Source organism: Aspergillus melleus, assembly GCF_016097325.1.
Source record: "Aspergillus melleus strain CBS 546.65 chromosome Unknown contig1, whole genome shotgun sequence".
NCBI lineage: Eukaryota > Fungi > Ascomycota > Eurotiomycetes > Eurotiales > Aspergillaceae > Aspergillus > Aspergillus melleus.
In genome coordinates, this window is record NW_025763370.1 from 1,330,103 (window position 1) to 1,357,812 (window position 27,710).

The 27,710-nt window shown below is 51.9% G+C and overlaps 8 protein-coding genes and 1 non-coding gene across 9 annotated transcripts; 3 read left to right on the forward strand and 6 right to left on the reverse strand.

The window, feature by feature from the left end:
* Nucleotides 1–361: 361 nt before the first annotated feature.
* Nucleotides 362–2,852, reverse strand: LDX57_000517 (putative AMP-binding domain protein). Its single transcript, XM_046082162.1, has 5 exons — nt 2,494–2,852; nt 2,206–2,401; nt 1,669–2,115; nt 975–1,604; nt 362–905 (listed from the first exon to the last, which is right to left on the reverse strand). The coding sequence occupies exons 1-5, from the start codon at nt 2,710–2,712 to the stop codon at nt 598–600; spliced, it is 1,800 nt and encodes a 599-aa protein (XP_045938119.1). The 5' UTR covers nt 2,713–2,852; the 3' UTR covers nt 362–597.
* A 209-nt stretch (nt 2,853–3,061) lies between these two features.
* On the reverse strand, nt 3,062–4,996 carry RPL16A (60S ribosomal protein uL13). The gene is made up of 5 exons (XM_046082163.1): nt 4,761–4,996; nt 4,429–4,564; nt 4,153–4,206; nt 3,831–4,089; nt 3,062–3,738 (listed from the first exon to the last, which is right to left on the reverse strand). Exons 1-5 carry the CDS (start codon nt 4,779–4,781, stop codon nt 3,600–3,602), a joined length of 609 nt encoding a protein of 202 aa, XP_045938120.1. The 5' UTR covers nt 4,782–4,996; the 3' UTR covers nt 3,062–3,599.
* Nucleotides 4,997–5,625: 629 nt separating this feature from the next.
* LCB2_1 (putative serine palmitoyltransferase 1) lies at nt 5,626–7,518 on the reverse strand (the record flags this gene model as incomplete). Its single annotated transcript, XM_046082164.1, has 1 exon — nt 5,626–7,518. One exon carries the CDS (start codon nt 7,516–7,518, stop codon nt 5,626–5,628), a length of 1,893 nt encoding a protein of 630 aa, XP_045938121.1.
* Nucleotides 7,519–8,070: 552 nt separating this feature from the next.
* On the forward strand, nt 8,071–9,267 carry LDX57_000520 (metallophosphatase domain-containing protein; the record flags this gene model as incomplete). The annotated part of the gene is made up of 2 exons (XM_046082165.1): nt 8,071–8,266; nt 8,324–9,267. The coding sequence occupies 2 exons, from the start codon at nt 8,071–8,073 to the stop codon at nt 9,265–9,267; spliced, it is 1,140 nt and encodes a 379-aa protein (XP_045938122.1).
* Nucleotides 9,268–15,315: 6,048 nt separating this feature from the next.
* LDX57_000521 (uncharacterized protein) lies at nt 15,316–17,100 on the forward strand (the record flags this gene model as incomplete). The annotated part of the gene is made up of 1 exon (XM_046082166.1): nt 15,316–17,100. The coding sequence occupies one exon, from the start codon at nt 15,316–15,318 to the stop codon at nt 17,098–17,100; it is 1,785 nt and encodes a 594-aa protein (XP_045938123.1).
* Nucleotides 17,101–18,542: 1,442 nt separating this feature from the next.
* APL4 (AP-1 complex subunit gamma) lies at nt 18,543–21,381 on the reverse strand (the record flags this gene model as incomplete). Its single annotated transcript, XM_046082167.1, has 5 exons — nt 18,543–18,638; nt 18,698–20,819; nt 20,883–21,071; nt 21,140–21,263; nt 21,372–21,381. The coding sequence occupies 5 exons, from the start codon at nt 21,379–21,381 to the stop codon at nt 18,543–18,545; spliced, it is 2,541 nt and encodes an 846-aa protein (XP_045938124.1).
* A 436-nt stretch (nt 21,382–21,817) lies between these two features.
* LDX57_000523 lies at nt 21,818–21,890 on the reverse strand. The gene has a single exon. It is a non-coding gene; the product is annotated as a tRNA-Thr (tRNA).
* Nucleotides 21,891–22,563: 673 nt separating this feature from the next.
* On the forward strand, nt 22,564–24,507 carry are2 (putative sterol o-acyltransferase (APE2); the record flags this gene model as incomplete). Its single annotated transcript, XM_046082168.1, has 6 exons — nt 22,564–22,691; nt 22,766–23,209; nt 23,271–23,972; nt 24,037–24,292; nt 24,374–24,415; nt 24,481–24,507. The coding sequence occupies 6 exons, from the start codon at nt 22,564–22,566 to the stop codon at nt 24,505–24,507; spliced, it is 1,599 nt and encodes a 532-aa protein (XP_045938125.1).
* A 949-nt stretch (nt 24,508–25,456) lies between these two features.
* LDX57_000525 (putative nucleotide-sugar transporter) lies at nt 25,457–26,960 on the reverse strand (the record flags this gene model as incomplete). Its single annotated transcript, XM_046082169.1, has 4 exons — nt 25,457–25,730; nt 25,796–26,668; nt 26,745–26,821; nt 26,877–26,960. 4 exons carry the CDS (start codon nt 26,958–26,960, stop codon nt 25,457–25,459), a joined length of 1,308 nt encoding a protein of 435 aa, XP_045938126.1.
* Between the last annotated feature and the right edge of the window lie 750 nt (nt 26,961–27,710).

A 27,710-nucleotide genomic window follows, 5' to 3' on the forward strand; every position in this document is an offset into this window, starting at 1 on the left:
AAAGCTTGGTCAAGGATGAGGCAAGAGAGTTGAAGGCGCTTAGGGGGGAACAGCGCGCGTCGGGTGCTGAAGGAAGGAAGGCCAAAGAGCGACGGTCCAGAGATGGCGGGGGTGGGAGGAGAAGGGAGGGAAGAGAGGAGAGAATAAGATGAAAAGTTCCAGGAAAGGGTGTAGAATTCTCCGTCGAAAGCACCTCACCTGTTGAGATCCCTGGGGGGGAGCAGAGGAGCAATAAATAGAAGCAGCAGGGTTGAGGAAGTGGAAGTGTGAAGGCGATCGGGCGGCTGTGACGACGTGAGAACTGCAAGGGAAGGGCGGATAAGCCCTGCTGACTGTGCACCGCCAGGCGTCGCTGAAGAATCCCGATAGTTTTCATCTGAGGTTAATTCTCTTTGTTTCTATTCTGCGTTTGAATCTATTGGAAACACCAATATCCCTATTTCCTATCTCCCTTTCGTTTTGAACAGCCTTGATTCCCTCTGTAGTCCCGGTCCAGTGCCTCCCTTCCCAACCGGGAGACGGTCTTGCGATCAATCGATCTATATATCCTAATGCCTCGTCTCAAGCCTCGACCTCGACCCTCAACATGGCTTCGTCTCATGTTCGACTCGCTCCCTTCGCCCACTCCCGGAGCACATTCTTCCTCAACTTCCCCGTACTGGTCTTGGGCAGTTCCGCCACCACCTCCACCTCCCGCGGGATCATAAACTTACTGATTCCGCTGACATTCCGGGCCCACTCGATAACCTCCTGGCCCTGTAATTGTTGCCCCGGTTTCACCGTAACGAACGCCTTGGGTCGCTCGCCCCAGTGGGTATCTGGCACGGACACCACCCCGGCTTCTAGAATGTCAGGATGCGTGACCAGCATGGACTCGAGTGCGACCGAGGATATATTTTCTCCGCCTGACCCCCATAGTGCATCAGTAACTATATTCCAAGCTTAATGCGACTTGTGCTGGAGGGTGAACTTACCACTAATGATAATGTCTTTAGCTCGGTCCAGGATCTGGATCGCTCCGTCGGAATGCCAAACGGCCAAATCTCCCGAGTGGAGGACCCCTCCGGCGAAGAGCTTCCGTGTAGCCTCCGGGTCCTTGTAGTATCCCCGTGCGGTGATATTCCCGACGAAGACGACCTCGCCGATCTCCGATCCGTCGCGGGAGACGTCGACGATGGTGCCTTCGGGGACGTCGGTTCGGATGACGCGCACCGGGAGACTGGTAACGAAGCCATGTCCCTGTCGCGCCATCCGCTTGTACTTCTCCTTCGGGGGTAGATGGTCCCACGAGGGCATGTGATAGCCCTTGGTAATGGGTCCGTAGGTCTCTGTCATCCCGTACACATGGACAGGATGCAGGTTCAAGTTGGTCATCTGTTCGAAGAGATGGGGCGTAGGTGGGCTGGCTGCCACTGTTACGTGCACGGGCGATGGAAGACGCTCGGCCTCGTTGGCACTGCAGAGGAGTGTATTCACCGTCGGCGCCGCATTGAAATGAGTGATACCCTCTTCCTTCAGCAATTTCCAGATTTGAGGGTAGTCAATCTTCCGTAGACAGTAGTGAGTCCCGCGGACAGCCGTGACGGCCCAGGGAAATGACCAGCCTGGGAAGTGTCAGCAAAATGAATCCAGTTCCTCGAGGTTCTTAAGGAAAATGATCTACTATACCCATCGCATGGAACATCGGCAAAGTCCACAAATAACCACAGCGGCCAGAAAGTGTGTTGAGACCCGACTCGATCACATTACCCAAGGCAGCGAGATAGCAGCCCCGATGAGTGTATTCGACGCCTTTTGGCCGGGCCGTGGTGCCACTGGTGTAGGCTAGGGCAACGATATCGTCTTCGGAGGCTGCTTGGCTCTCTAGCCCGCTCCATCCCTTGGCACCGGTGTCCGCGTCATACTTCAAGCCATCCAGAACCGCGTCGTCGAAAGGACCAGATACTTGACCTTCGGTGGCATCCGTGTCGGTATCAACGATGATGGAAATGTTGGGATTCGACTTTCTATACGACTCAAGAAGGGGAAGGTACTCCTCGTCTACAATGATTGCTTCGACATCCGAGTGGGTGAAGATATACTCAATATCATCAGGCTTGAGGCGGTAATTCACAGCTGAAGCAGAGCGTAGACATCTCTTGTCAGCGTATGAATCATATAACACAGAGCACCGAAAAAAAATCAAGGGTAGAACAGCTCCCTTACCAACATTGACAGCTCCCGCAGCGGCAATCCCAAAGATCGACTCCAGGAAAGCAGGCGTATTAGGGCAAAGAATGCCGACTCTCTTCCATCCCCGTTTCTTGAGATAGTACGCAAGACCTCGGGCTCGATCGGCCGTCTCAAGATATGTTCTCCGCAGGAGTTGGCCATTGACCGTGATGTGAACAATTGCCTCCGCCTACATCGACCGAACCGTCATAGATTACCCATGTTAGATCATCACCGCCATCACAAGCTAGCCCAGCACCAACTAATTGACCAGTGACTCACCTCTGGCTCGATAGCCGCCGCCCGAGGCAGGAAGGTCGTCGGCGAAAGGGTATGAAAATTGACCGAGTGTTCAAATTGTGCGGGCGATGCGGTAGGGCCCTTGTTCTGAGCAGGGACCAAATGCCCTAACAGGCTTGACAGACGGGATCTCGCAGCTGACATGATGACTTCAATCAAGGAGGGGGAACAGGAGAGATGACAGGAGGAGTGAAAGAGCATGCAAAATCAGGGCACAAGCGAGGGCGCGCGAGCGAAGTTCGGTAGGGCAAGTTGGAGAACGCCAGATAATGCGGGGAAGCGCTTTTTCTCGGACCGCGGAGAAGCGGAGATCGGGGATCGCATTCCGCCCTTCAGATTTATGGAGTAGCTGTAATTTGTAAGTGAGGGACTACGTTCTACAGATGGACAGGATCATCCATGATCCAGGAAACTCAAAGGCGAACTAGATCGAGTCATCGGTTGTTACAAGGACCCTGGTCACGGGTGATCTTTGCCCCAACTGATCAGTGTCACTCACTACGGGCAAAACGCCGAGATCACCTCGTCACAGTCGTCACATGCAGCTCCACGCTCGCACGGCGGCTAGAGATGGTCCACAGAGGATCAGGTTGGTGGATTGACAGTTTTGACTTCGCATGATTCCTCTTTTAATTCCCTACTCGAAAAGATGTCGCATGGGGTAGCGTGATGGGCTTGCAGGGGCCTTAATGATGTCGGGTGAACGAAGAGAATGGCAGCCAAGGAAGTAGAGAAGAGAACAGAAGGAAAAGTTGTAACAGTCAAAGTCGTAAAGAGTCATTTTTTTTGTTTTGAACTCTGAAAGAAAAATTCTTTGGATTAAACCGCCACGGCGCGAAATAACGGTCAGCTATTTTGAACAACCTTTCATCCCAAGCGACTCCGTAGTTTTTTTTATAAACAGAAATCGGTCTCTCCAAGCCCCCCATGTGCGTCACAACATGAGTATTGTGGATTTTCATGACAGGGTAGGGACGGTGAGAAAAAGGTCGATCGGTTCGCCGTCCAACACTCCGCTGAAAGAAAACCGCTCGCGATCCCAACCCATCCCATCACAGACACAAGCAACCGGCCGCGCAACTAGGTATCTAATATCCGTACTCAGCGAGCTGGCTCTTGGTCTTCTCGTTAACACCCGCCGACTTCTGAGCGTGGGTGAGTTGGCGGCGAGCGGCCTTCTTGCGCTCGTAGTATGCACTGCTCTTGACCTTTCTGCGCTCCTCGAGTCTGTAGTAGTAATTCCCGTTAGCCATTGCCCATCCAGAACTCTCCCAACACGAATAGTCCCATACGACTTGGGACTCCAAGGATATACGCACCTAGCAACAACATCCTGGTACTTCCAGCCAACCTCGTGGCTGAGACGGCCGACGGTGCAGTACTTGCGGCCGGGGCGGAGGCGGAGGACACGCAGAGCCTGGGGAACGACGACGCGCTTCTTCTTGTCGTAGGGAGGGGGGACACCCTCGAAGACCTTCAGCCTCTCCATGGCGGCGGTACCACGGGCGGTCTTGTGGGGAATCATGCCACGGACGGCCTTGTAGAAGATGCGAGAGGGGGCACGGAAGTGGAAGGGACCTGAGTTCACAATTAACGTCTGCACCGGTTGTGACCATTTCCCTCAGGGCTGTGTCGACTTACCTCCGCGGGTAGGGTTGAAACGGGTCATCTTGCGAAGGTAGGCGTGGTACTTCACTGTATTCCGGAATCCCAAGTCAGTCGTCTGCAATAAACCCAGTTGTAGCACAATATCCCAATATTCTTCCATCGCTTCGTTGCGCATGATGCCGTTTGCTGTCCATCCATATATCCTTGATGTTCTGATTCCCAACGTTCGCGCCACCACAGATTCCCCGTACAGCAAAATGGATTGTGCGTTGCAAAAAAGAAAAAGAAAGTCGGGTTGTGATCACGTACACTTCGCGCGGAAGAACTCGCCGGAGATGTTGAGGGCTTCACATCTCACAACGACGATCTTCTGGCCGTTGAGCAGCTGCTTAGCGACAGTGCTGGCCAGGCGACCAAGGAGATGTCCCTTGCCGTCAATGACGACCTATAAAGCGATCCAACACAAGTCAGCGATTTTCATTCTCAATCCAGACATTTCCTTTGCATCCCATGAACACCATCTCTCCCCATTCATCTTCTTCCACCTTTTCCTCATCTTCATCTTCCTTCCGACATCTTCAAGATATCACCGGGGGAGGAGCAATTGGCGTCGGGATGCATGTGAAGGGGGAAGAACGCACGACTGGCTCTTGGGAGGACATCCTGCTCTGTCGTCTCTAAAGGAAAATATCCGGCGAAAGGAAGAGCACGGCTCTAGGATACTCCCTTGGGATGTATGTTGTCGGCGGTTGTTGTCGTTGTGGGCAGGTTCAACGCTCACCACGAAGTCGGATGGTTCGCACCGTCGTGAGGGTCGCTTAAGCGAGGCTCCCTTTGTGGAAGATCGAGGGCCCCAGCCCTAATGCCCGGCCAATCCCGTGGCGTGCGGTCACGTGGCCCCGCCCGGTCCAGCCTGGGCCCTTCCACTCTTTGGCCTTGAAACTTGAGTCCTTTAGCATGGCCTTTAAAACTGGGCAGAAGTGATCCACCGCGGTCTTTAAATTAAAGCAATGGTCGTCGACTCTTCCCTTCTGGTTGTGATGTCAAAAGGGTTGGCGCTACGCGGCTACTCTGTGACCTATCCCCGCAATACCGATCCTCCCCGATAGGTAGCCTCCAGATCCTGATGAAAAGAACCACTGCAACCCAAGACGCCCCGATTGAATAATTAATTAGATGGACTAGTAGGATTCCTTTACATTATGTCACCCCTTCATGAAGGATGAATTACTTTGCGATTTCCTTTCTTCGCTCACCCCGTATAACCTTTAGCCTTAAACTGGTCTCCACGCACGGGAAAAGGTCTTGTGTTCCACATTATTCACATCCTTGTATATATTATTACAATTAACTGATAGATCCTCCTAGTGAGGTATATATAGACATGGGCATATGTTATTAACAGTAAATGCCGATTCAACAAACGAGAGTAAGAAGAGAAATTAATGCATCGGCGCCATCACAGCATCAAGTGGGTCATAGACCGTTCATGTCGTATCCTTTTTGTCAATACAAGGGCAGCTTTGCGTCTTGCGTGCCCCGTTCAATGACTTCCTCCAGAGTCCAACGAGGAGGCTCGATCGCTTTCCGGCCCCCTTTCGCCGAGTCGGCGGAAAGAGGTTCCCTCAGCCCGCCTGCAATTCCCGTTGAGTACTTCAGGTGCAAAGCGTTGCCGACCTCGTCGCACACCATCAACAGGCGGTCAAGGTCGTCTTTGGTATGGGCTGCAGACAGACAGAAGCGCACACGGGAGAGCTCTAGCGGCGTAGCAGGGTAGGTCACTACTACCACCGAGATCTTGCGTTTAAGCATTTCGTGCGAAAATGCCGACATTTTGGCGGGATTGTACAGCATCAGCGGCACGATAGGCGAGTCGTCGTGACCGTACACGATAAAGCCTAGTCGTTTCAGTCCTAGCCGGAGATACCGCGAGTTGAAGGCAAGCCGTTGGACCCGCTCGCGGCCCTGGCCCGGATGTAGGGGGTCCTCATCAGCGATCAGTCGGAACGAGGAAGAAATCTGGGCGAGGACCGATGGAGCCGGAGCTTCGCCAAATATCTGGCCGGCGTTGGTGCAGCGGATCTTGTCAATGATCGCTTTGTCCGCGGCGACATAGCCGCCATTGGCCCCAAAGGATTTGGTGAAAGTGCCCATCAGAATGTCGACCTCGGCAGGGTCAATCTTGAAGTAATCACACACGCCACGGCCACGGGGACCGACCGCACCAATTGAATGAGCTTCGTCGATAAAGAGATGGAACTTGTATCTCTTCTTGAGTTCGAGAATCCGAGGGAGGTTGCACATAGTGCCTTCCATGGAGAATAAGCCTTCCACTGTGACGAGAATCTTCTTCCACGGGCGATGGGTACGGGGCTGGCCCTGGGAGATTGCTTCTCTCAGTCGCTTCTCCAGATCGGCCATGTTGTTGTGGGCAAACACCTGGATGGAAGCCCCCGAGAGACGCGCACCGAACCGGATAGATGCATGGTTGAGTTCATCCGACAAGATCAAACATCCCTTCTCCATGATCGCGGGGAAAATGGTCGCATTCGTGACAAATCCCATGGAGAAGATGACGGCATCCTCCTTCCCCACGAACCGCGCCACCTGGTTTTCCACCTCGACGTGGAGCTTCGACGTCGATGCGTCGCCGCAGCTGCCTGACATACTAATACCATCCTGTCGAATGACTTCTTCGGCGTTATCGGAACAGGGCCCTTCGGACTGGGCAAAGCCAAGATAGTTATACGAGCTCAAGTTCAGCGTGTCTGTAGTCGTCCCGGTCAACTGGAAATTGAGGTTGTCGTCATACGATTGCCGGTCGAGCAAGGTAATATATCTTCCGGGGACACCCGTCGTGGGCCGTTCAAAGCAGTCGTTGATTCTTTGCTTCAGTCGACGGGTATAAAAGCTCTCGAAATCACTATACAGCGAGGCATAGCCGTTGCGCGGCCTCAAGTGTCGATACGTGTGGGATCGGAACCACTTGGCAACGGCATCATGAAAGTGGCCGAGAAAGATTAGAACCAGGAAGCTGATATAGGTGGTTAGAGCGATAAAATAAGGCGGCTCATCGAGAATCGGGTCGGGGATCTCTCCGCCAGGGTGTTCACTAGTGTAGAGATGTGAGGGATCGCCCAGGGGACCAAATTCGGCATGCTGTTTCGCGAGCTTTTGGGCTGCCGCAGGGTCGGGAAGAGTCTGGTTCGGGGAAGATGTCGTAGTCCTCGTCGAATCAGGAGAACCACCAGACACTGCACGAAGAGAAGCAACGGCTGTCGAGGCAGGTTTGGGAGCCGGCGAACCCTGGAAGCTCTCGGCCAAGGCAGCAAAATTGTTGCGCGTGGTTATTGTATCTTGATCGGATCGAGATTTATCTCTGCGTCTCCATCGTGGCATTGTAAAAGACTGACTTGGTCGATGGCCCGATTGACTTGAATGTAAATTTTATATACAGTCCGAAGGGTCAGTCGAGGGAGAGCTGGGGGAGTCTGGGCTGATCAGGAGAAGAAGAGAGAGAGAGACTCGGCTTACTACTAGAACTCTCTAGTCGCGGTGCGGTCATCGACATTACCTTTTAGGACTAGCGCCGACTCCACCCGGTAAATCCGGCCTTGTTTACGGCCGATCGGTGATTGGCCGATTTGCGGTGGATCTTGGCATTGATGGGATCGGATGATATAAGCGGGGTTCCAGAAGTTCCATTATTCCATAGGTAGAATACTTGACTGTCATTCCTTTCTATTACCTTGCATGGTAGTATTCGTGGATCTGGTGGATGCACTCATTTACCTGTGCCGCAGCAGAATAGTTGAAGAGCTATCTCAAGCCTCGTGACAGCTCCGAGAGGAGCCGACTCATGCTTTTATATTTGCTTCTGGATCTACGAAGTGTTTTCAGGGGATATCGTTCCGAATTCTCATGGCAAAAGACGGATAGAAAGGAATAAACATGACCCAGAGAACACGCTTTGTCTGTGTCTCGGATACCCATGCCTATACACCATCCGAAGCGGGATTCAAACTGCCCGCCGGCGACGTCTTGATCCATGCCGGAGATTTGACCAACCACGGGAGCAAATCCGAGCTTCGCAAAACGACGAACTGGATTGCAGCTGCCGACTTCGAAGTCAAAATCGTCATTTGCGGTCAGTCAATTCAGCTCGAAACCTGCCCCTGATGCTGAACTCGAAAGCGGATATCAGGTAATCACGACATCACCCTAGACGCAGCCTTCTATGCCGAGCACGGGTCGAAATTCCACGGTCAGCATCTAGAAGATCCCCAGGAATGCATGGAAATCGTGACCACGGCATCGCCATCGATCGTGTTTCTCAGGCATCAGTCAGCACTAATCCGCTTGACCCGGCCTAACGGACCAAACACAGTTTTCAAGGTCTTTGGCTCCCCCTTCTCCCAATCTCCCGGGACCTGGGCCTATGGATACGAATCCACTCATGCGGCTGCACTCTGGGATCGGATCCCATTGGATGCGGATCTTGTCGTCACCCACACGCCGCCTCATTCCCACTGCGACAGCCGAGCAGTGGGCGCGGTTGGGTGCAAGGCCCTGCGTCAGGCGTTAAGTAGGGTCCGACCGTTGCTCGCGGTGTGCGGTCATGTCCATGAGTCGCTAGGCTTTGAGCGAGTACGATGGTCGCAGAGTTCGGCGTCGTCATCCATCTCGTCAAATGCGAAGTCCGAAGCGAGCGTCGACGACGAAGAAGAAGACCAAGTAGTCAAAGGGACGTTGCCTGTTCCGGGAAGTAAAAAACAAAGCCTTGTCGATCTGACGGGGAGGAAGGCACCGCGCCTCGATAATCATGGCTGTGCGATGATCGAGTCTAGGATGTCATCGTCTCAAGATACCTCATGCCCTATGGACGATCAGCCACACCCACGACCTTGCGCCCCGGGGCAAGAACAACATTCGCCGCCATCGTGCCCGCCGTCCGCCAGTCAGACACCCCGACCGCTACGACGCGAAACGTGCATCGTCAACGCGGCGATCCTAGCAACCAGCTGGCCACACCGCGGAGGGAAACGCTTCCACGCCCCTATCGTGGTCGACCTGGAGTTGCCGACTTGGACGGAGCCACCAGGACCTGCGACATTGCAGCTGCAGAAGTCTGGTCCGGGGGAAGTGTGATCTCATTTCCCCGACAACGCAGTGATTGGATTCCGACGATGGAATTCTAGCCCGGCCTGCAGTAGATAGCTTGAGCTTTGACCTGGGCAGGGTTGACGTATGGTTCGCCCGATGGCCGCTGCATGGCTGCCTTGGAAGAGGGGTGGGGGGAACAACAGAAAGGATAGCGACAGGATCCGTCACCTTGTACGCTTGCCCAGTTGGTTGCATTACTTTTTTAGATTTGGAAAACTGCACGTTCAAAAAAGGAAAGGGAGTTGTTGGTGTTTTGAGTTCCGTGAGAAAGCATAACACAGAGGCGTTATTACATCATGGGAGTCAGTCATTCAGAACCAACAGTCCTCTGCAGGAATCGCGGCAAGGTGTCCTCATAGGTGACGAGATGTCTTTCGGCACTGTTTCAGATCGATGATGTACGACATTGCAACAAACGGCGCAAATCCCTTGGAAAACCAGAGGGCAAGAAGTCACCATGCCATTTTATACTGAAACAAAGTGCCGTTTACAGACGTAGTTGGCCTGCACTCTTTCTTCATCATGTGTAGATCCGGATAATTCTCACCACCGAACTACCTGGACCATGACATGATCATTCAGATTTTCTTTCACGGGAATCCGCATCAGACCAACACTCGCCAAAAGTACGATGCACTGCTGTAAGCGCCCGAGAGAGACGGAGAGAGCGAGAGCTGGGATCTAGTTAGCGTGGCGGTTAATTTTCTCTTCTCTCCCCGCTGTACGGAGTATCCAGTATGCAGTATCTAGTATCCAGCTGTCTTTGTAGGAGTAGTATGTACACAATAATTCCCCTCTTTAGGTACTTTAGTCCTCAGCACGAAGTAGGACTGACGAGACGAATGTTGAATGTCAGATAAATAGCTACCTTAAAGCTGAGTATGTAAGACGGTTTCCTATACAAGTAAAAAATAACATTAACCTTCCCTCCTCGATTTACTTTCCCACCCGCAGCTGAAAGCCCCGTCTTCCTCCTTACCTACAGGCAGGTATATCGTACCTGAAAAAGAACAGACAAATATCGATAAAAAAAAAAGAAAAGGCACAGCACACGCCGAAACAAGGACAAGGATAGGTAGACGACGAGAAACAAAAAGTCATAAAGAAAAGAAAAGAAACGAAAAGCATGGGTTGCACAGAAACACTCGGCTGAGTCGAGACGAGAGGGGCTGCTCGCACTCTCTCTCTCTCACTTCCTGGACTCCAAGTCTCCAAGCCGGAAAAGAAGTTGTGTTACATACCTTTACATGACCGGTAACCTACTTACCTACCTCCACTACCTATACCGAGTAAGGTACCTAAGGCTAAGGTAAGACCCAAAGACCCAAGAGGGGCATCAGCCATCAGCCATCAGCATCTATCTGCGTGGGCTGACTGGGGCGTTTCTTTTTGGGGGGGGCTGCCGGGCTGGGCAGACAGGCGCGTTAACCTGAAATATTAAGTAAGCTAGTTGGGTTAATTGTGTTTCACTGGTTATCATTGGTTGGTGAGGATGCATAGTTACTGCTAACTTTCACTATATTCAGTACACAGTAACTAGTTATCTTGGGGTGGGGATGTTAATTATGTTAGTTAGAACGTGTTAGACTAGTGGACTAAGGAAGTCACCAGTCGGATGGTCTAATTCAACCTGACTACACGGAGTCTTGTGTAGGGAGTCGAGTCCTCGTTCTTCTATACTGGATCCTAGGTAGATCCACAGATGGCGGGGTGTTTTTGTTCGGAAATCAGGTGTTGTGTAACATGGGCTCCTACCTGTTGTTTCATATTCTCTGTCTTATTTACTCCGTATACTTCTTTAAAGAATCATAGATCTCACATACCTCGGACACGGTCAATAATAACTGGCTGGGAATAGATATTTACTAGCCGAAGCAAGTACTAAGCACAGACTTGTTAGACGGAAAAAATATACGAGCGAATCGATACTACTGTTTTAAGTCTAGTTTGACGTTGTGGCTGAGATAGGTACGTACGGAGTACTTCAAGCTTACCTAGCAGGGCGAAAACGAGTTAACTAGTTACCTACCGCAGATAACTAGAACCTGAGCGTATGAAGTAAGCCTACCCGCACCACGAGGAAACAAGTGAGAACACAGTCGTGTAGAACTTTGTGATACTCACACCAACCATCTACTCCATAATCCAATGAATCCCACCCCCACATCAAGGGCTGATGTGAGCCAGCAAGGTACGAGGCCAATCAACCAAACGCAACGCGCCAATGACGAAGGATGGATCCATCAAATCCCTATTTCCGAGACAGGCAAATGAGCGTCCCGGGTCACATCCTGGACCAGCCGGTCAGATGTACAGGACACCACGGTCCACGACACCCCCATTTCGGTGAACCTCGAGGCTCTATGAAACCAGGCTAAGAGGATTTGGGATGCACAGCGCACATCCCTGGGTATGGCATATTCGGTTGGCTGGCCGTGTTGACTCGGTAGGTAGCTAGCATGCCTCGATCCGTCGGAGAAGGGATGCTTCATATGATGATGATACGATGAACACGGGAGTCGAGAGGATGAAGCGAAGATAGGCTAAGGCCTCTCCTCTTGCTCTCTCTCCCCTGCTTCTACTTCCTCTTCCCTCGCATTGAACATATGTACAGACGATTTAGACTTCTCAATAGAGTTTCTCGCATCACTTCCCAACGCTTTTCCGTTGTTCGAGACAAGTCACAGAATCGTGCCTCATCTTCGCTCAGTTCCCGACCGTCAGAGCCTATTATTGGCGACAGGAGACCCGGAAGGTGAAGCACTAACTAAATGATGCAGTCTAATGCCGGGACAATCATTGCATGGCGCGGATGGTTGGCCCTGTTCGTGGAACGGGCCCCCATGTGCAGATGACTTCGACCAGGGTCCAATTACGGCTTCGAGAAAGATCGGTTGGACGGAGATGGGTCACGGATGACGATGGACAGTGGGCAGAGGTTCACCGCGGTGGGACAGGCCAGAGGGGAGGTTTTTGATGGTCGATCGTCGGTCGGAGATCAGAGAGAGAGGGAGGGAGGTGACTCGTTCATGCCTTGGTTCTCTTACCTTTGTTGTGATACATAGCTGTCACTACCCACCTTCTAGGAAGCCTACCTTACCTACGAGGAGAACAGGATGAGTCTTGATTTCTGACAGACCCCGGTTGACCGGCACCATTGGTCAGCGTTGGTCTCGGTTGACAGTTGCTCAAGGGCGCCAAAGCACCAGGAAACGAAAAAAGAAAAATCGCTCTCGTACTCCGTAGAATCCAGAAAGACCATCCGGTCTGGACGGTAGCCGACCGAGGTGATAGATCGACGTGATTCGAAGCCCTCCTCTCCCTCCGACCGCGAGTCGCGAGAAAATGTGACGAAAGGCAATCTTGTGACAGCGATAGCCGCCCGGAGAATTTGGACGGCATGTTCCAAACTGGGGACAACCAGGCACACTATCTATATCAACCCGGCAAACGGAACCGGCCGGGAGTGATCCATGGGACTGTTGCACGCGAGTCGGGGCCGGATCGCAATATGGCTATTTACTACCACAGACTAGGTGACTACGCCGAACGGGAGGTCGATGACTTCTTTGATCTTCCCTCTCCCCCTCAGGAGGACCAGGTACATCAAACATGCATCGGCGTTTCTGGAGAAGTGTGGCGGTGGTCCTGCGTGATGGGCGATTCAAGTTGGTAGGGGGGAGTGGAGAGGGGCAAAGGGCTAAAGCACTCAGTAAAGAGTCAACACTCAACAGCCAATTCCAGGCTGCAGAACCTGCAGCATCATCCCTGGGTGAGGCGACCATATGGAGACGCACAGGCAACCGGAGGGAGGAGTGGATCTTTTGGATATTGGAGAAGGGAGAATGGAGGATGAATTAAATAATATTAAAAAAAGAATGGGGTGATGATTGGAGGTCCCTTCCCAAATTAGGGAAAGACAGAACATGACGAGGCCCCTGTCAGCCTATGAGAAGGGGCGAAAAGGCCCCTCTGTCCCCTCCCTAGTCCCAAAGGAGCGTTGCAGTCACAGTGCGGGGTTGGAGGACGGTCTTTTTCTTTTTTCTTTTTCTTTTTCTTCTACTGCTCACGGGCCAGACATGCCAGGCAGACAAATCTGATTAGCTGATCCTAGAGGATTTTCCAATTCGGCCAGGGAGCAATCAGAACGCATTCCCGCGGGGCCAGAAAAGCTGATGGTGGGCTGGTGACGGTCGTCGCGGTGCTCATCTGCTCGCAACATGGACCGTTTGGGAGGTAAGGATGATGACCAGCAGGAGGGTCACTCCTGCAGATATCCTTTCCCTTTCCAGGTCAGGGTTTGAGGCGAGCCGAGGGGAGGCTTGCTGGCCAAGCGCCCCCTTCTAAGCTGATGGCCATGATACTAGCTAATCCCGACCGAGAATGAGCCTACACCGGAGTGTGCCATACTCTCAGCATCCTCGTCGTCCCCAGCTAACAGCTCCCCGGGTATTTGTATCTCGTCCGTTCCTGATTCAATCCGTGCTGCTGCATACTCCGTTGGGAGTTTCTATCTAGATAGATGCATGAATCTCGTTTCTACCTCCTCCGACATTCAACATTGGACAAGCCATTCATGGATTGATCTCCCCAGAACTGAAACCGATCCATTGTGGCCAACAAATCAATGATTGACCGCTCTTTACCTTCCTTTGCTCTTTGCCCATTCTCCTTCTTCTAATTTGCTTGCCATTCCTTTGTTACCGAAGATTGAACGGCATCCTTGCTGGAAAACCAAACAGGACTCCATCGCGGGTTTCATCCAGGCTCCAGTTGCTCCGCTCGTCAATCATTCACCGCTGCTTTGGAGGGCTCAGGCAAGAACGGGCCCGAAAAGGTGGACCGACAATCGACAGAATAATTCTAATCTATTCTATTCTCTTCAATTTCGATTTCGAGTCCGATTTCGATTAGTCGTTGCTATTATTACCTTCATCTCATTGATTCACTGCGATCATTATTATCTCATTTTTGCCTGACAGCCCAAACCTTACCTACACCAAGTACACCTATCCCTCCTCCGGTCTGCCGTGGCATCATCGAGCGTCTTCCAACTCGTTCGTTGGGGGACTGCCTGATATATTACTCACGACCGACTGGGCGGAGTCCTTTGTGGAATTTCATTTTCTTGATCATCCAGAAACCATCAACGTGGTGCCACTTCATCTCATCTGTTGCTCTACTTTTATCTTAGTGCCTGTTCCCAGCGTGGCAGTGTGCTTTTGCCCCTCGGTTTGTCCGCCTGTCCCGTCTGGAATAAATAATAATATTTATTATTTATTATCAAATAAATCCAATAAATATTATTTACCGCCCAGGCATCCATACCGCAGCGAGACCACCTCCGTTCACCAAATCACAATCGCCGACCGACCCCCCTTCAGGTACTGACTTTCCCAAGTCCTGCTCCTCAATAGACTCTAACTAACCCCAAAGAGTGAAAATCAGAAAAACCTCTCGGTCCCTCCCCTCCCTGCAGCCACGACCCAATCATCACCCCCGTGCTCCATTTTCTCGTTGCTGGGCCGGCCTGCCCGTTCGCTTTGCCTCTTCCGTGCACTCCTTCTGTTTGCCTTCCACGGCCTTCCCCTGGCTGTGCTGCCCATTTATCATCATCCTCCGTTTCCCTCCCGGCGATTTCCTCGCGACTTACTGCATGATCTCCTAATCATCCCCCTGGACATCTGGGGTTGGACCTCGTTTTTCTCTCCTATTTTCGCCGACTTTCTTCATGAATAAGGCGCTTCTCTGGCTCGGAATCTCTGCCATGAACTGATCGAGGGTCACGGGATCCCACGTCACCGTCACCCCATTAGTCCCCCCTCCCCGTCTGGCCAGTCAATCTGAACCATCCTGATTCACTCTTTCGCCTCCCTTCTCTCTCCTTCTCTCTTCTCTATCTCTATATATTATTTTCCTCCCTCTCGCTCTCTCTTAAATCACTACACCAACAATTCCGTCCGACTATTCACCCCCACAATCTTTTGGATGGTGAATATATGTTGTCCAGCCGTTTGAACTATATCTCCCATCATGTCATCCGCACCCGATATCGATCCGTATGCCGTGTTAGGAGTCCAGAAAGATGCGACATTACCCGAAATCAAGACCGCCCATCGAAAGCTCGTGCTGAAATGCCATCCCGATAAGATCAAGGACGAGTCCCTGCGAAGTAAGGCCCAAGATGAATTCCAGAAGGTGCAGCAGGCCTACGAGCTGTTGTCCGACGATACCCGAAGAACCAAGTACGACCAAAAGGTTCGCCTGGCCGAGCTCAAGCGCGAGATGATGGCCCGAGGAGGAATGCCGTACTCGTCCCCGCGGGCGTCAAGCAGCGCTCGGGAGTATCGCGACGGGCGCATCTACGAGGAAAGAACCCCCGCCGAACCCTTCGAAGAAGAGATACACTTTACCGAGGCGCCGCGCACTACGTCCCGCAAGTACGAGGAGTATGGAAAGCGCCGGAGTGCGAAACCGGCCGAAGAGAAGAAGAAGACGACCAAGAGCGTTCCTGTAAATAACGTTCGTGCCGCAAAGGACACTGCCGCTCGCGACAGCGCGAAAGCGACCCACTCCAATCGGGCCAAGTACCGTACCAAGGAACGGCGACGGGAAGTCTACGAGAAGAACTATGAGCGGGCCTATGGGGATTCTGAAGATGACGGCGCTTCCGACTCCTCGGCCTCGTCTGTCTACGTGCGTGTCAAGCGTCCTTCGGCCCGGAGTCGGGAATCGTCTTCTCGGAATCCCAAGCCCGCGGAGCCTGCTCGTCGGAGTAGTCCTCGCTATCAAGAGGAGGCCAAACCCGCAGAATCTGCTCGTCGAAGTAGTCCTCGCTACAAAGATGAGGACTATGCCGAGTGGGAATCCAAGCACCAAACTGCTCACGAGTACATTCTCCGCTCCAAAGGCAGAGCCCCCGTTGAAACTGACGCACGCCACCGCTCTTCCCGCTCGCCCCTTCGCCACCGCGACTACGAGTCCGCTGAACCGGAGTCGTCCTCTTCCCGTCGCTCTGGCCGATCGGCGCGATCAAGCAAGGAAACCGTGCGCGGGGCCTCCAACCAGGGCTCTTACGAGCATCTTGAGCCTCAGTCCCGGTCTTACGAGCAGAAGGTCCCAAGTATGCCAACGGCCGCCACCTCGCCTGGAATCAAGACTTCTTCCTCCTCGCGGCCTTCTCTTTACCCTTCTCGATCCGCCACCACTCATTCTCACCCTCGATTGAAGCGCGAGGGCACGAGTCGATCGGAGCAGGTTCTCCTCGGCATGGTTTATCCAGACGGTCCACCTCGAGCTTCCAAGCTAAGAGGCGGTGACCGATATGATTCGGGTTACTCCAGCCCGGGTACTCCGGAAATGCCGGCCGGGGACAGCCCATCCAAGGCTTCGTCCACTCGCTACAAGATTGTCACCGACCCCGAGACTGTCGTGGTTGAACCGAGCATACAGTCCCCTCCCCATCCTTCTCCGAGACGTACGAGAACATATTCTCCTCCGCGTCAAGAACGCCCGGTGCGGCCGAGTGCCAAGCCGGTTCGAAGTAGCACGAGCTACAGCTACAAGCCGGATGCATCCAATCGCTTTGAAAGCGTCCGGCCTTCCCCCTCCCGACAATCCTCATCTCGACCCCTCTACGGCGAGGTAGAGCAAGGTGCGCGCGCGAAAGATAGAGATTCGAAGTATGCTCGCGAAATCGGGCCTGAACACAAATACTCTACTCGTGACGCCCGGGATCCTCGCGATGCCTATCCCCGGCATCACTACGACGATTACCGCAATCCACCTATGGGACGACGACAATCAACTTACGCGTAATGACTACATGATAACGACAGTTTATTTGATCTCCCATGGCCACAGACATGAAACTACACCTTTTTACTATATTGTGATTTTAGTACCTTTTGAATATCCCATTTATTTTTTTTTATATATCCTTGTCCTTTTGTTACGCATGATTACCTGGTGGCTCGACCCCTGATTCTTCATCAATTGATTCATCTAGATGATGCTCGATGGCGCTGCAATGCAACCTCTATCTGAGTAATCGCATCTACCGGCGTCGGAATTCATTCAAGACTGGCATTTATGTTGTGATTTCTGTCTTATGTCAACATTCGCTCTTTCCGGGAAATTTATTCCTTCTCTGATTTCTCGGATCCTGATCCGTATCTTCTTTCTCTATCCGTATCCTCCTTTATTCATATCCAAATTCGCCCTCGCAGGGTGTGCAGCTCAACTTCCAAATTTGTCTTTTATAACCCTCTCATGACCCCCCTTTCTTGTGATTATTACTCCCGACTGGCGCCTGGCTGGAACAATTTGATGGACATTCTTACGTGAACTTGAAGTAGATGGTTTGGAATTGAATCATCTGGTCTTTTGGTCTTTTATATAGTATTCAATAAAATGTATGGTTGATCGCTTGGTAGATCAATCATTTGTTATCTCTATGAATCTCTACCTACCTCTATAGATAGACACACACCCAAGAAGAAGAAGAAGAAGAAGAAGAAGAAGAAGATGATGATGATGAAGAAGATGAAGAAGAAGAAAGACCGTTTCTTCCTCAAGTCAAAATCAATATATGTGAATACGTCCAACGGAGATGGAGAGAACAAGAGAGGAAGAAAGGCTTATTTTATTGGTTATGTTTGTCACACTTTGCCTTTTTTTTTCTGTTTTTTTTTTCTGGGCGAACTGAGCTGAACTAACTTCCTTCCCACCTACCTAGAACCAGAGTCTACCATAAGATACGCTAAAGGATTCCATCCAAGGGAAGTAAATATAAGTATAAGTAAGGTAAGAAGACAGGGACAAGAACGGAACGAGACCAAGAATGTGGTGGGAAAAGTAAAAAAGGAAGATTGAAAAAAAAAAAAAAAAAAAAGAATTGTGGAATGAGGCATGCAATATCTGACAAGTTGATGGGGTGGCAAAGTATAGGTAGGTGTGTAGTAAGTAGCCTGGGTAAGTGGGTGAGTTTGGACCTATGTTTGAAGGGATATTAGAGGGAGGAAGTTGGGGGAGGGGGGGGTACATGGAAGTTTTGTTATGTTCAAAAGAAAAAGGAAAAAGTGAAAAAAGGTATAATTGAATGGGTGCAATATTTCTTCGCCTCGTCCCTTCCCGCCTATCTCTCTCTTCCGGTTCTCGCTTCTTCTTCTTCTTCTTCTTCTTCTTCTTCTTCTTCTTCTTCTTCTTCTTCTTCTTCTTCTTCTGATCCCGAGCCTTCACTTGTCTTCTTCTCTCCTTGTTTACGGCTCTGACCAGTCGACTTGGTCTGTTACAGGGTCAGACCCGTCCTTTGCGTATGAGATACGGAGACGGAGGCGGAGTTTGGGAGGGAGAGCCTGATATAAACTGTCAATACTTGCTCAAGGTGAGAATAGGAAAGGAAACGGAAACTTACCCCGTTGAGACCGGCGACTTTCAGCATTTGAATGCCTTCCTCGCCGGCATCCAGTTCGGCCTTGTTGATCGCACTGAGTTGAAGCCGCTGGCTCTTGGGCACCGCGGCTTGGAGTCCGACGTTGGCGAAGCGGTTGAAGCTCGACAGGTTTCGGAAGCGAGCCTGGATCTGTGCGGTGGATGGGTTGCTTCGTTGCACTGCCAGAGTGAGACTGAGGTCGTTCTTATTGAACGCGGCGTGTGCAGTGGGTGCTGGGGACGAAGGAGTGGGAGCTGGCGATGCGCTGGATCCTAGGCCCCCTCCGAGGAGATCGAGAGAAGAACTGGCGGGCTCAGCGGGACGGGGAGAAGGGGTGTTGTTGCCGTTGGACCCGAAGAGGTCCATGATAGCACTGGTGTTGGTCTGCGCCGGTTGCTGGGGAGCAGGGGATGGAGAGGAGAGTCCCGAGTCGCCGCCCAGAATGTCTGCAAGCAGGTCGGCTGTATTCTGCGACGATCCGTTGCCAGTAGGGCTGGTCGCCGGAGCATCGGAGCCACCCATGAGGTCAAGCAGCATATCCTGTTCGGCCTGTTTGGCAGGCTTCTGCGTCTTCGCCTTGAGGATTTTGCTCTGTCGTTTCTTGGTCGGAGCTCCCAGCACTCTCTGTTCCTCGCGGATCTCGGGCGGCGGCATCCGTTCAAGAACACCTCGCCGGATCTGATCGTAGCCGAATAGGTTGTTGTACTCAACAGCACGCTGTTGGATTTCGACGCTCAGGTCGGCCGTGCGGCTGTTCAGGAAGCGACGGAGACGCTCGACTTGTGAAGGGTCGGTCATGCGCACGGTCAACTTCATCGAGGCGGTGGTGATGTACTCAATCACGGTGGGGGTGGCATATGTGCTGTTGAGAATGTTGTTAAATAGATCGACGATATCGCTGTCCTTGATCTCCTTGACCAGTTCCTCTTCCTCGTACTGACCACCCTCGAGGAGGTTGTCGGCATACTCGCCAATGACCCAAGTAGCGGCAAGCGTCAGCCCCTCCTGCGAGATGTCCTCCTTCAGCGACAGGTACAGCTTCTGCACAGAGTAGGTCTGCAATTCCGGGGTGGTCGCAATGAGACGAACAAACGATGACAGGATCTGCTCCTTGACATAGGCACCGGCCAGTTTGAGAACGCGGAGGATCGTGTCGACGTGCCAGCGCTTGTTTGGTGCGAAGCGGTCGGCCGCTATTCCGATCTGGGTAGTCATCGCGGGCTTGAATTCATTATCGGCCACTTCCAAGAAGGCGAGCAGCTCTCTAACGAGAATGCGCACGTTGCTCTCATTGACCAACATGAAGCTGAGGTCAAGAGCGCGCCGCCTGATACTAATGTCGGGGTCGCGCAGACACTCCAGGATGGTGTTACGGTGTCGCTGGACGGCGTTGGGCTCGATCGCGACAACCTTGTTCAGCGTGTTAAGAGCAACGTAGCGGATGTTGTTGTCCTTATTCGTGAGGAATTTTCCGAGGATGTTGACACCCAGGACCCGCAAGCCGGAATCGGCCTCAATGTCGAGAATCGTGAGGACGGCTTCGTAGAGAATAGCATTGCCGACATTCTTGGTTGAATCGGTGTTGGTGGCCACCTGGGCCAGAATATCATTGATCAACTCACTAGTCGCCGCATCACCTCTTCCCAGCACCCGAAGCAGACGCAAGATCTTGACTTGAACGAAAGGATCCGTGATCCCGGAAACGTCATGCTCCGGGGCGTATCCGGACGTCGTCAACCCCTTCAAGGCACGGACGAGACCACCGGCGAGGGGCCGGAACATTTCGATGACGCCCTCCTGGCCTTCCTCCGCTTCCTCCGCCTCGCACATGTCGATTACCAGTGTCAACCCGCACAGTAAAACACCATGGTTCCGGTCCGACAAGAGCGTCTTCGCCTTCTCAAAGAAATGCTCCTGCAGGTCGGGGACCTTGCGACAGATACGCATGGCACAAATCGCGGCCTTTCGTCGAATGTAGGGGTTGGCGGTAGACAAGAGGTTTTCGACTTCGGGGAACAGGTCTCGGGACATCTCGACGGAGGCGATATTACCCAGTGCACACAAAGCGAGCCCGACGATATATTGGTTCGAATGGTTGAGATCACTTCACATGCGGTCAGTCTGCTGTATGACGACACAGAGGGCTCGTGGGGCGGCGGCAACTCACTTTTTTAACGAGTTGGTGACCAGCGTTAACACTTCTTGATTTTCATCCAACAACAGCATTGTACCCAAGTAACCCAACCGCTTGTCGGCGAAGCGGTGGGACGCCAGCAGTTTCAGACATTCGATTTGACCAAAGTGCGTCCGTTCTCCGAGCGTAAATAGGTACAGCAGCTTGGCCACGTTGTTTCTCCTGTCCACAATCATGAGATATTGATTCCGGAGGACCATTGAGACGATGGATTTGGGTGGAATGCTGACCGGATACCCGAATCATGACTTTCTTCCCGGAACGAGGCACGGATTGCGGCACTCTCTTTCTGAATGACGGCGCGCTCGTCGGCGATGGTCTTGGCCGAGCGAACATTTCGAATGAATTGTTTGACTGTTCCATTGCGATGGCAGAGAGGACAAGGCCGACGATTAGTTGGAGAGCAAGGCGATAGGGGATGGGCAGTGTGGGGGGAAGGACAGAGAGAATGTCAACACGTACGGGATGCCATGGCGGTCACAAGGACCCCCAACGGGGAGACTGGGGGGGAAAGAGAATGGGGCAAGGGAAAGGGAGGAGGTAATGAGCGACGCAGGGTCGGAGGCGAAGCAGAAGAGGGCGTCGGCGAGATTGGCAGGCAGGCGGAGATGGCAGATGGCAGATACGTCGTTTACTTGCTTCTCCTTGAGCCTCGTCCGTTGCGACCTGGCCGTCTTGGCGTCGGGCTCATTGCGGACTAGCGGCCCCTCGTGCCCAGCGGAGGGTCTAGCACGTGATTGTACTTAGCGGCCTGACGCGTCAGGCCGCAAATCTGTCGTACTCGTATAACCGTCTCGCTCCCCTTTTATGGAGTACAATTGACTCCACTAATGTATGGGAAATAAAAATAGTAGTCACAGGTAGATAGTTCTAAGCCTAGAGAGCAAAAGGTAAAATGCAAAAAGAAATGCTCACACTCGGATTCGAACCGAGGATCTCATGATTACTAGTCATGCGCTTTACCAACTAAGCCATGCGAGCTACTTGTTGATATCGCGTTTAATTCTGGTTATATAAGACAGCTTCTTTTTTATCAGTCAATGTGCTGAATCTCTCAAGACGAGAATAAATAAATACTCGATCCTCGTCCTCAATCCGTGCACAAATTCTCCACCCCTCACATCGACTCCGTAAATCATCCCGGTCCGGACGGCACCTCGGCGAGTCGGCGGTTCCGTGGCCGGCATCATGTGCGCCCCATGACGTGGGAGCGGCTGCTTGTTCTCCTTTCGAGAAACCTCCCTCGGAGTCTTGACTGACGCTGGCCGAGAGCCCCCCCTTGGCCTTGGGTTACTTGGGTTAGACGGGCTGTACATACGGCAGATCGCCTGCTGCGAAACGTCAACCGATATGTCCGCTTCTCCTGCGCCTCCGACTACCTTCCAATCGCATTGGTCCCGGCTCTCAGCTTGGTCATCCCTCATCAGCCTTGTAAGGGTCCACATAGGCGGCACTATTTCCATCCACTTTCCGTCTGTTTCGGACTCCCCTTGAATGCTGTGCATGCCGAGACAAGCTTTGCCATATATAGTCTCTCTGCTTTCCCCTCCTCTTGGTGGGAATCCTCCGAAAGGACATTTGATTTTCTCTCCTAAGGGATCAATGTGAAACTAAATATCCTCCGTTCTGGTGCTCTTGACTCTTCGTCGGCAGCATGTCTTCTTCTGCCGTCTCGCAGCCAAATGGCTCCCCGGCATTACGACCCCGTACTCTCATAGCGAGCAAGACCCCCGAAGATGCCACCAATCTACAAACTCTGGAAAAGGTCGGCCTGGACTCGAGGTAAGGAGAATAAAAGGTCCTCTCGCAGAGACGGCGAGGCAGTCGGTGGCTAACCAACATGATGTGCGTGACAGTGGTCGCTCGACTCCTATCTCCGAAGATGCCCCCCCTTCTCAACATTCGTTGTCGACTGCACGGAAACAAGCTCGCGCTCGCAATCGCATTTTCTACTCCATCGAATATGTCCCCCGGGTATCCCACTTTGATCCGCAAAGCGATTACCACAACTTCCGCGGGTTCTTCACTCTCTTTTGGATCGCCTTGTTTATCATGGTGGTTACCACGGGACTTCGGAATATCAAGGACACAGGATATCCGCTGAGAGTGAGGGTGTGGAATATATTATCGGCGAATATCTGGTCTATGGGGTTTAGTGATCTGGCCATGGTGGTCACAAGTATGTTGGTGTTGCCTCTTCATCGCCTGTTCCGGACCAGTAGCGGCTGGCTGCGCTGGTCGAAGGGCGGCATCGTGGTGCAGAGTATCTTCGAGGCGGCCTGGCTTTCCCTCTGGATTAAGTGAGTTCGGTCGTTACTGTTTCCGTCCGGTCTACAGAGCACTAATTGACTCGTCTGCTAGCTGGCCGTTCATGATGCAATGGACCTGGACGGCGCAGGTCTTCTTCACCCTTCACACCTTGACGTTCCTCATGAAGATCCACTCGTACGCTTTCTACAACGGACATCTCAGCGAAACTGAGCGCCGTCTTTCGTCGCTCGACCAGCCAGGATCGGTGTCGATGGATGCGGCCGTTCGCTATCCTGAACCGACTACCCGTCGACCTATCACCCGTCGACCAAGCAATCACTCGCGATCTCAGTCCATCGTAGAGCTGCGCGAGGACCTCGCTACCGAGTTGACCTCGCCCCTAGGCCGCGTCACATACCCTCAGAACCTCACTCTCCATAACTATATAGACTATATGTTCTGTCCCACCCTTTGCTACGAGCTGGAGTACCCACGGAGCAAGCAACGGCGATGGACCGAGATCGGATTCAAGACGCTCGCTGTTTTTGGATGCATCTTCTTGCTGACGCTCGTCAGCGAGGAATTCATTCTTCCGGTGCTGAGCGAGGCCAACGTCCAGCTGCACGCCGTGAGCAATGTCACCGAGAAGGCATTGATCCTCGCCGAATCCATCAGCATGCTGCTGTTCCCCTTCATGATCACCTTCCTGCTGGTCTTCTTGGTCATCTTCGAGTACGTGCTGGGCGCATTTGCGGAGATCACCTGTTTCGCCGATCGTCACTTCTACTCCGATTGGTGGAACTCCTGTGACTGGTAAGTCCTACGATGGTTGATCCGCATGGTTTTGAAGCGTCCCAGACTCACATACTCTCATCAGGCTCGAATTCTCTCGCGAGTGGAATATCCCCGTTCACCACTTCCTCCGTCGACATGTCTACTTCAGTTCTCTTTCACGATTCTCCAAGCCCGTCGCCATGTTCATCACCTTCCTCGTGAGCTCCATCGCCCACGAACTGGTCATGAGCTGCATCACCAAGAAGCTCCGTGGCTACGGGTTTATCGCCATGATGCTCCAGCTTCCCATCGTAGCCGTGCAGAAGTCCAAATTCTTCCGAGGAAAGACCACTCTTAACGTATGAACCCACTCTCGCCCTCCCTTCTTTTACTTCCCATTTGAATCATCGTCACTAACCAGTCCTCTATCTACGCTACAGAACGTCTTCTTCTGGCTATCCATGATTTTCGGTCTTTCTTGCGTAAGTGCCCTCCTTCATTCCACCAATCTTCGTCTATAGTATATTCCCTAACTCTACCTACCCAGATGTGTGCTTTATACGTTCTCGTTTAGAAAAATCGACAAGACGCTCTATATCGCGACATCCGACTAGACTTTCTTTCCTCTCCCCCCCACATCCTTACTTGATTCTAATACTGGCTCTTTGTATTATATTATACTTGTCTGTTTTACCTCGCACCCACTCACTCACCCACCTAACATATATATACTTATACCCCTACCCTACTGTGTAAATCACATTGTATTGGTTGCTGAATACGGGCCACCTCTCTCTTGATTGAAAGAACTCGCTCTGGTTGGTTTAGATAATATGTGGTTTGTTTGGCTGGTTGTTGGCGTTGTTTTGGATTCTCTGGAATTATCTATTTTGAATTATTCTCCCTTCTCTTGCTTATCTTGTAATCTAGGTTGATTATTTCTTTGTAATCTATCTCTTGGATGGTACGTTTGGTTCGTGTCTTTTGTTTCCCTTGACTTGCCTATATATATTTCGGATGATACGCACGGACCCCACGGACCCCAGTTTACGCATTGCTGTTTTTATTTGAGATACAGACAACAATATATATAGTTACGTACGGTTCTACATGGGGAAGCTTTTACTTCTAGAAAACTGCGATGCACTGTACATATAAAGAACGAGGGAAGAGATGAAAAATGAAAGAGGAAACATGTTCTATTCAGTTCAATTTATAAATAACTCCGAGCCAGGCGATATCCAATGGAAAACAAAGTACAGCAGGGAAAAACCCTTGAAACCCAACAGCCATTCATATGCATAGTACGAAGGATCCCTTTGCGCCGTACCACAACATGACAAGACAAAAAGAAAAGAGAAAAGAAAATCAAATGAGTCAACTGGTCCTAACCCAACTAGACCAGGACACAGGGTCCAAGAAGGTGAACCAAGAGAGGGATAATCTAAAAGCTAAGAGTTGTTGTACGAGTATATCCCTGTTTCTATACAGGTCTCTTACCATCGATCCGGATTGCCTTCACCCTAGATGTGTTCAATGGGCTCCTCGGGCAAGAGGACCTCTCGTTCTCTTCTCTGTTGAGGCAGACAGGCCTTCAGAGGAGGGCGAATGATGTCGTTGAACAGGAAGGTTCCGTACACGAGGAGCGCGAAACCGGCCACTTGGAGCCATTTGAAAGATTCCCATCCCAGAGCCAGCGAGACGAGCCAGATGAAGAGCGTCCGGCAGGTATCGATGGTGCTGCGGGACGTGGCCGAGACAGTTCGGGTGACGGATAACCCGAAGAAGTTGAATCCACTGAGAGTCAATCCCGAGTTAGTTTCTAGTGGTTGACTTAGAAGCAAGAAGGGGAGGGAGCATACCCAATGCTGATCATGATCAGAATACTGGAGACAGCAACGGCGCGGTTGTTAATCATCTGGTGCCATCCCTCCTTCGTATCAAAGTAGCCATAGCGACCGGCCGGGGTTCGTCCGACGGAGAAGTATAGGACAATCATTCCAGCCAAGGTCACAAGGAACCCGAAAATACCTTCCCATCCAACAACCCGTAGAGGATCCATCTCATAGTTTTCCAAAATCCATTCCTCCAGAACGAATTGGGATGCGGTGAAGATCTGGGCTGCCGCGATCATAAGTACACCGATGATGGCCTGGACCGCCTCAGGAGTTCGGGCAACGGCCCGGGCTTGAATGGCAGCATTCATGACAACATTCTCCTGTGTAACGTCGTGCTCCTGATGATCAAAAAGCGCGCCCGCAAGACCGACCAGCGCGACACCAAGAACAACCACGACAAGCGCAAGCCACTGGTAAAGATACAATTTCCGACGAAGGAAAAGAACGCTGAAAAGGCCAACGAAGAGCACCAGTGCTCCCCGGGTCATCTGATAAATACTCGCGGCAACAAAGAGTAGGCCAACGTTCATCAGTGTCGTAGCGGTAATATCGCAGCAGGCAGGAGCAGCAAGCAGAAGAATTCTGCGACCATTCAGGGGAATACGCTGTTGATCCAAGTGATCCGGCTTGGAAGGATCCCCGGAGTAACGGGGTCCATTGACCGTACCGTCCTCGTCGTCCTCATCAATGCCATCGTTCGCACCGACAGGGTGGTATCCTCCTGCCAAAAGAGGCGACGAGCCATTGCTAGGTAACCGTGGAGAGATGTAGCGTTGGTAGAGGAAGGTGAGAAACACAACTATCCAGCTACCCATTTCACCGACAAACATCTGTGCTCTAATACAGGCGAATGGCAGGAACTGTCAGCTAGAGTGCATCATCAAAGGATCAGTTAGAGTATGGCAGGACCTACGTCTGAATCACAGGCTGCTCGAACGTGTGGCGCTCCTTGGGATCTGGGGAATCGCAGTTTCGGACGCATTGCATGTCCTTTCCAGGGGTTAACAACTTCCATGAACGCCAGGTATAACAGTTTGAATAGAACCTGATATTTATTGAGAATTGTATTGCACACGCCGGTCACGAGCATCATCGTGACCAGGAAGGGAATCAACGCCTTGTTCGTCATGGTCGAGTCGTTCGGAATGGATAAGAATAAGATAGTGAGATAAGACAGACAGCGGTCTACCTGATCCTTCACGGAGTCCAGGTCAGATATAGAGCAACGAAGAAGAAAGAATGAACAGATAGACAAGGACAAATCTACTCAGTATAAGGTCGTGGGGGGTTCTATTGAGAGCCCATCGCGGACAAAGAGACGGGAGAGGGGAAAGTCAGGAAGGAGACGGGGATTCTCTTGAACGGGACTGGGGCGAGCTTATCAGCAGCTGATCGGATCACCCGCGGCTTGGCGTGTTTGGGCGGTATGACTAGCGTGCCTCGGGAGGGAATTACGGGGCGAACGTCCCCGTTTGGGCGGTTCCTTTCTATAGAGTGATGCTACCGAGGATCTACGGTGTAGAGCGAAAAGCGAAGACGGCCTTTTGAGTTGTTCCAAGCAAGATGAGACGCAAATTTTGAAACCTAGTACAGAGCATACTTTGTATATCCCCTGGATCACAGAACTCAGAAACTCAGAAAAGCATTCCATGCCGGAGCCCTACATAGTACTCGGTACATCCAAGGTACTCACTACAGACAAGTCACGTCAATGACGCCATAACCACTGTTGAATTCGTGGCTACCATTCCCTTAACGCTCCGTCTTCTTTTCGCCTTGCCCCATAAAACGCCGCGGCTAATCCAACGAGATCGACTGAAAAATCAGGGAAATCAAGCCAGCAAAAAGTGCCACAACCATAGCAATAGTAATGGGTAAA

Bases quoted from the DNA above. Each gene is read 5' to 3' on its own strand.
- LDX57_000517 (XM_046082162.1), bottom strand. From the start codon at position 2,712: ATGCTCTTTCACTCCTCCTGTCATCTCTCCTGTTCCCCCTCCTTGATT. The intron at 2,116-2,205 runs GTAAGGGAGCTG...GCTCTGCTTCAG, and splicing joins TGCGGGAGCTGTCAATGTTG to CTGTGAATTACCGCCTCAAG. The intron at 1,605-1,668 runs GTATAGTAGATC...GACACTTCCCAG, and splicing joins GCCGATGTTCCATGCGATGG to GCTGGTCATTTCCCTGGGCC.
- RPL16A (XM_046082163.1), bottom strand. From the start codon at position 4,781: ATGTCCTCCCAAGAGCCAGTC. The intron at 4,565-4,760 runs GTGCGTTCTTCC...ATCGCTTTATAG, and splicing joins TGTCCTCCCAAGAGCCAGTC to GTCGTCATTGACGGCAAGGG. The intron at 4,090-4,152 runs GTAAGTCGACAC...TTGTGAACTCAG, and splicing joins TTTCAACCCTACCCGCGGAG to GTCCCTTCCACTTCCGTGCC.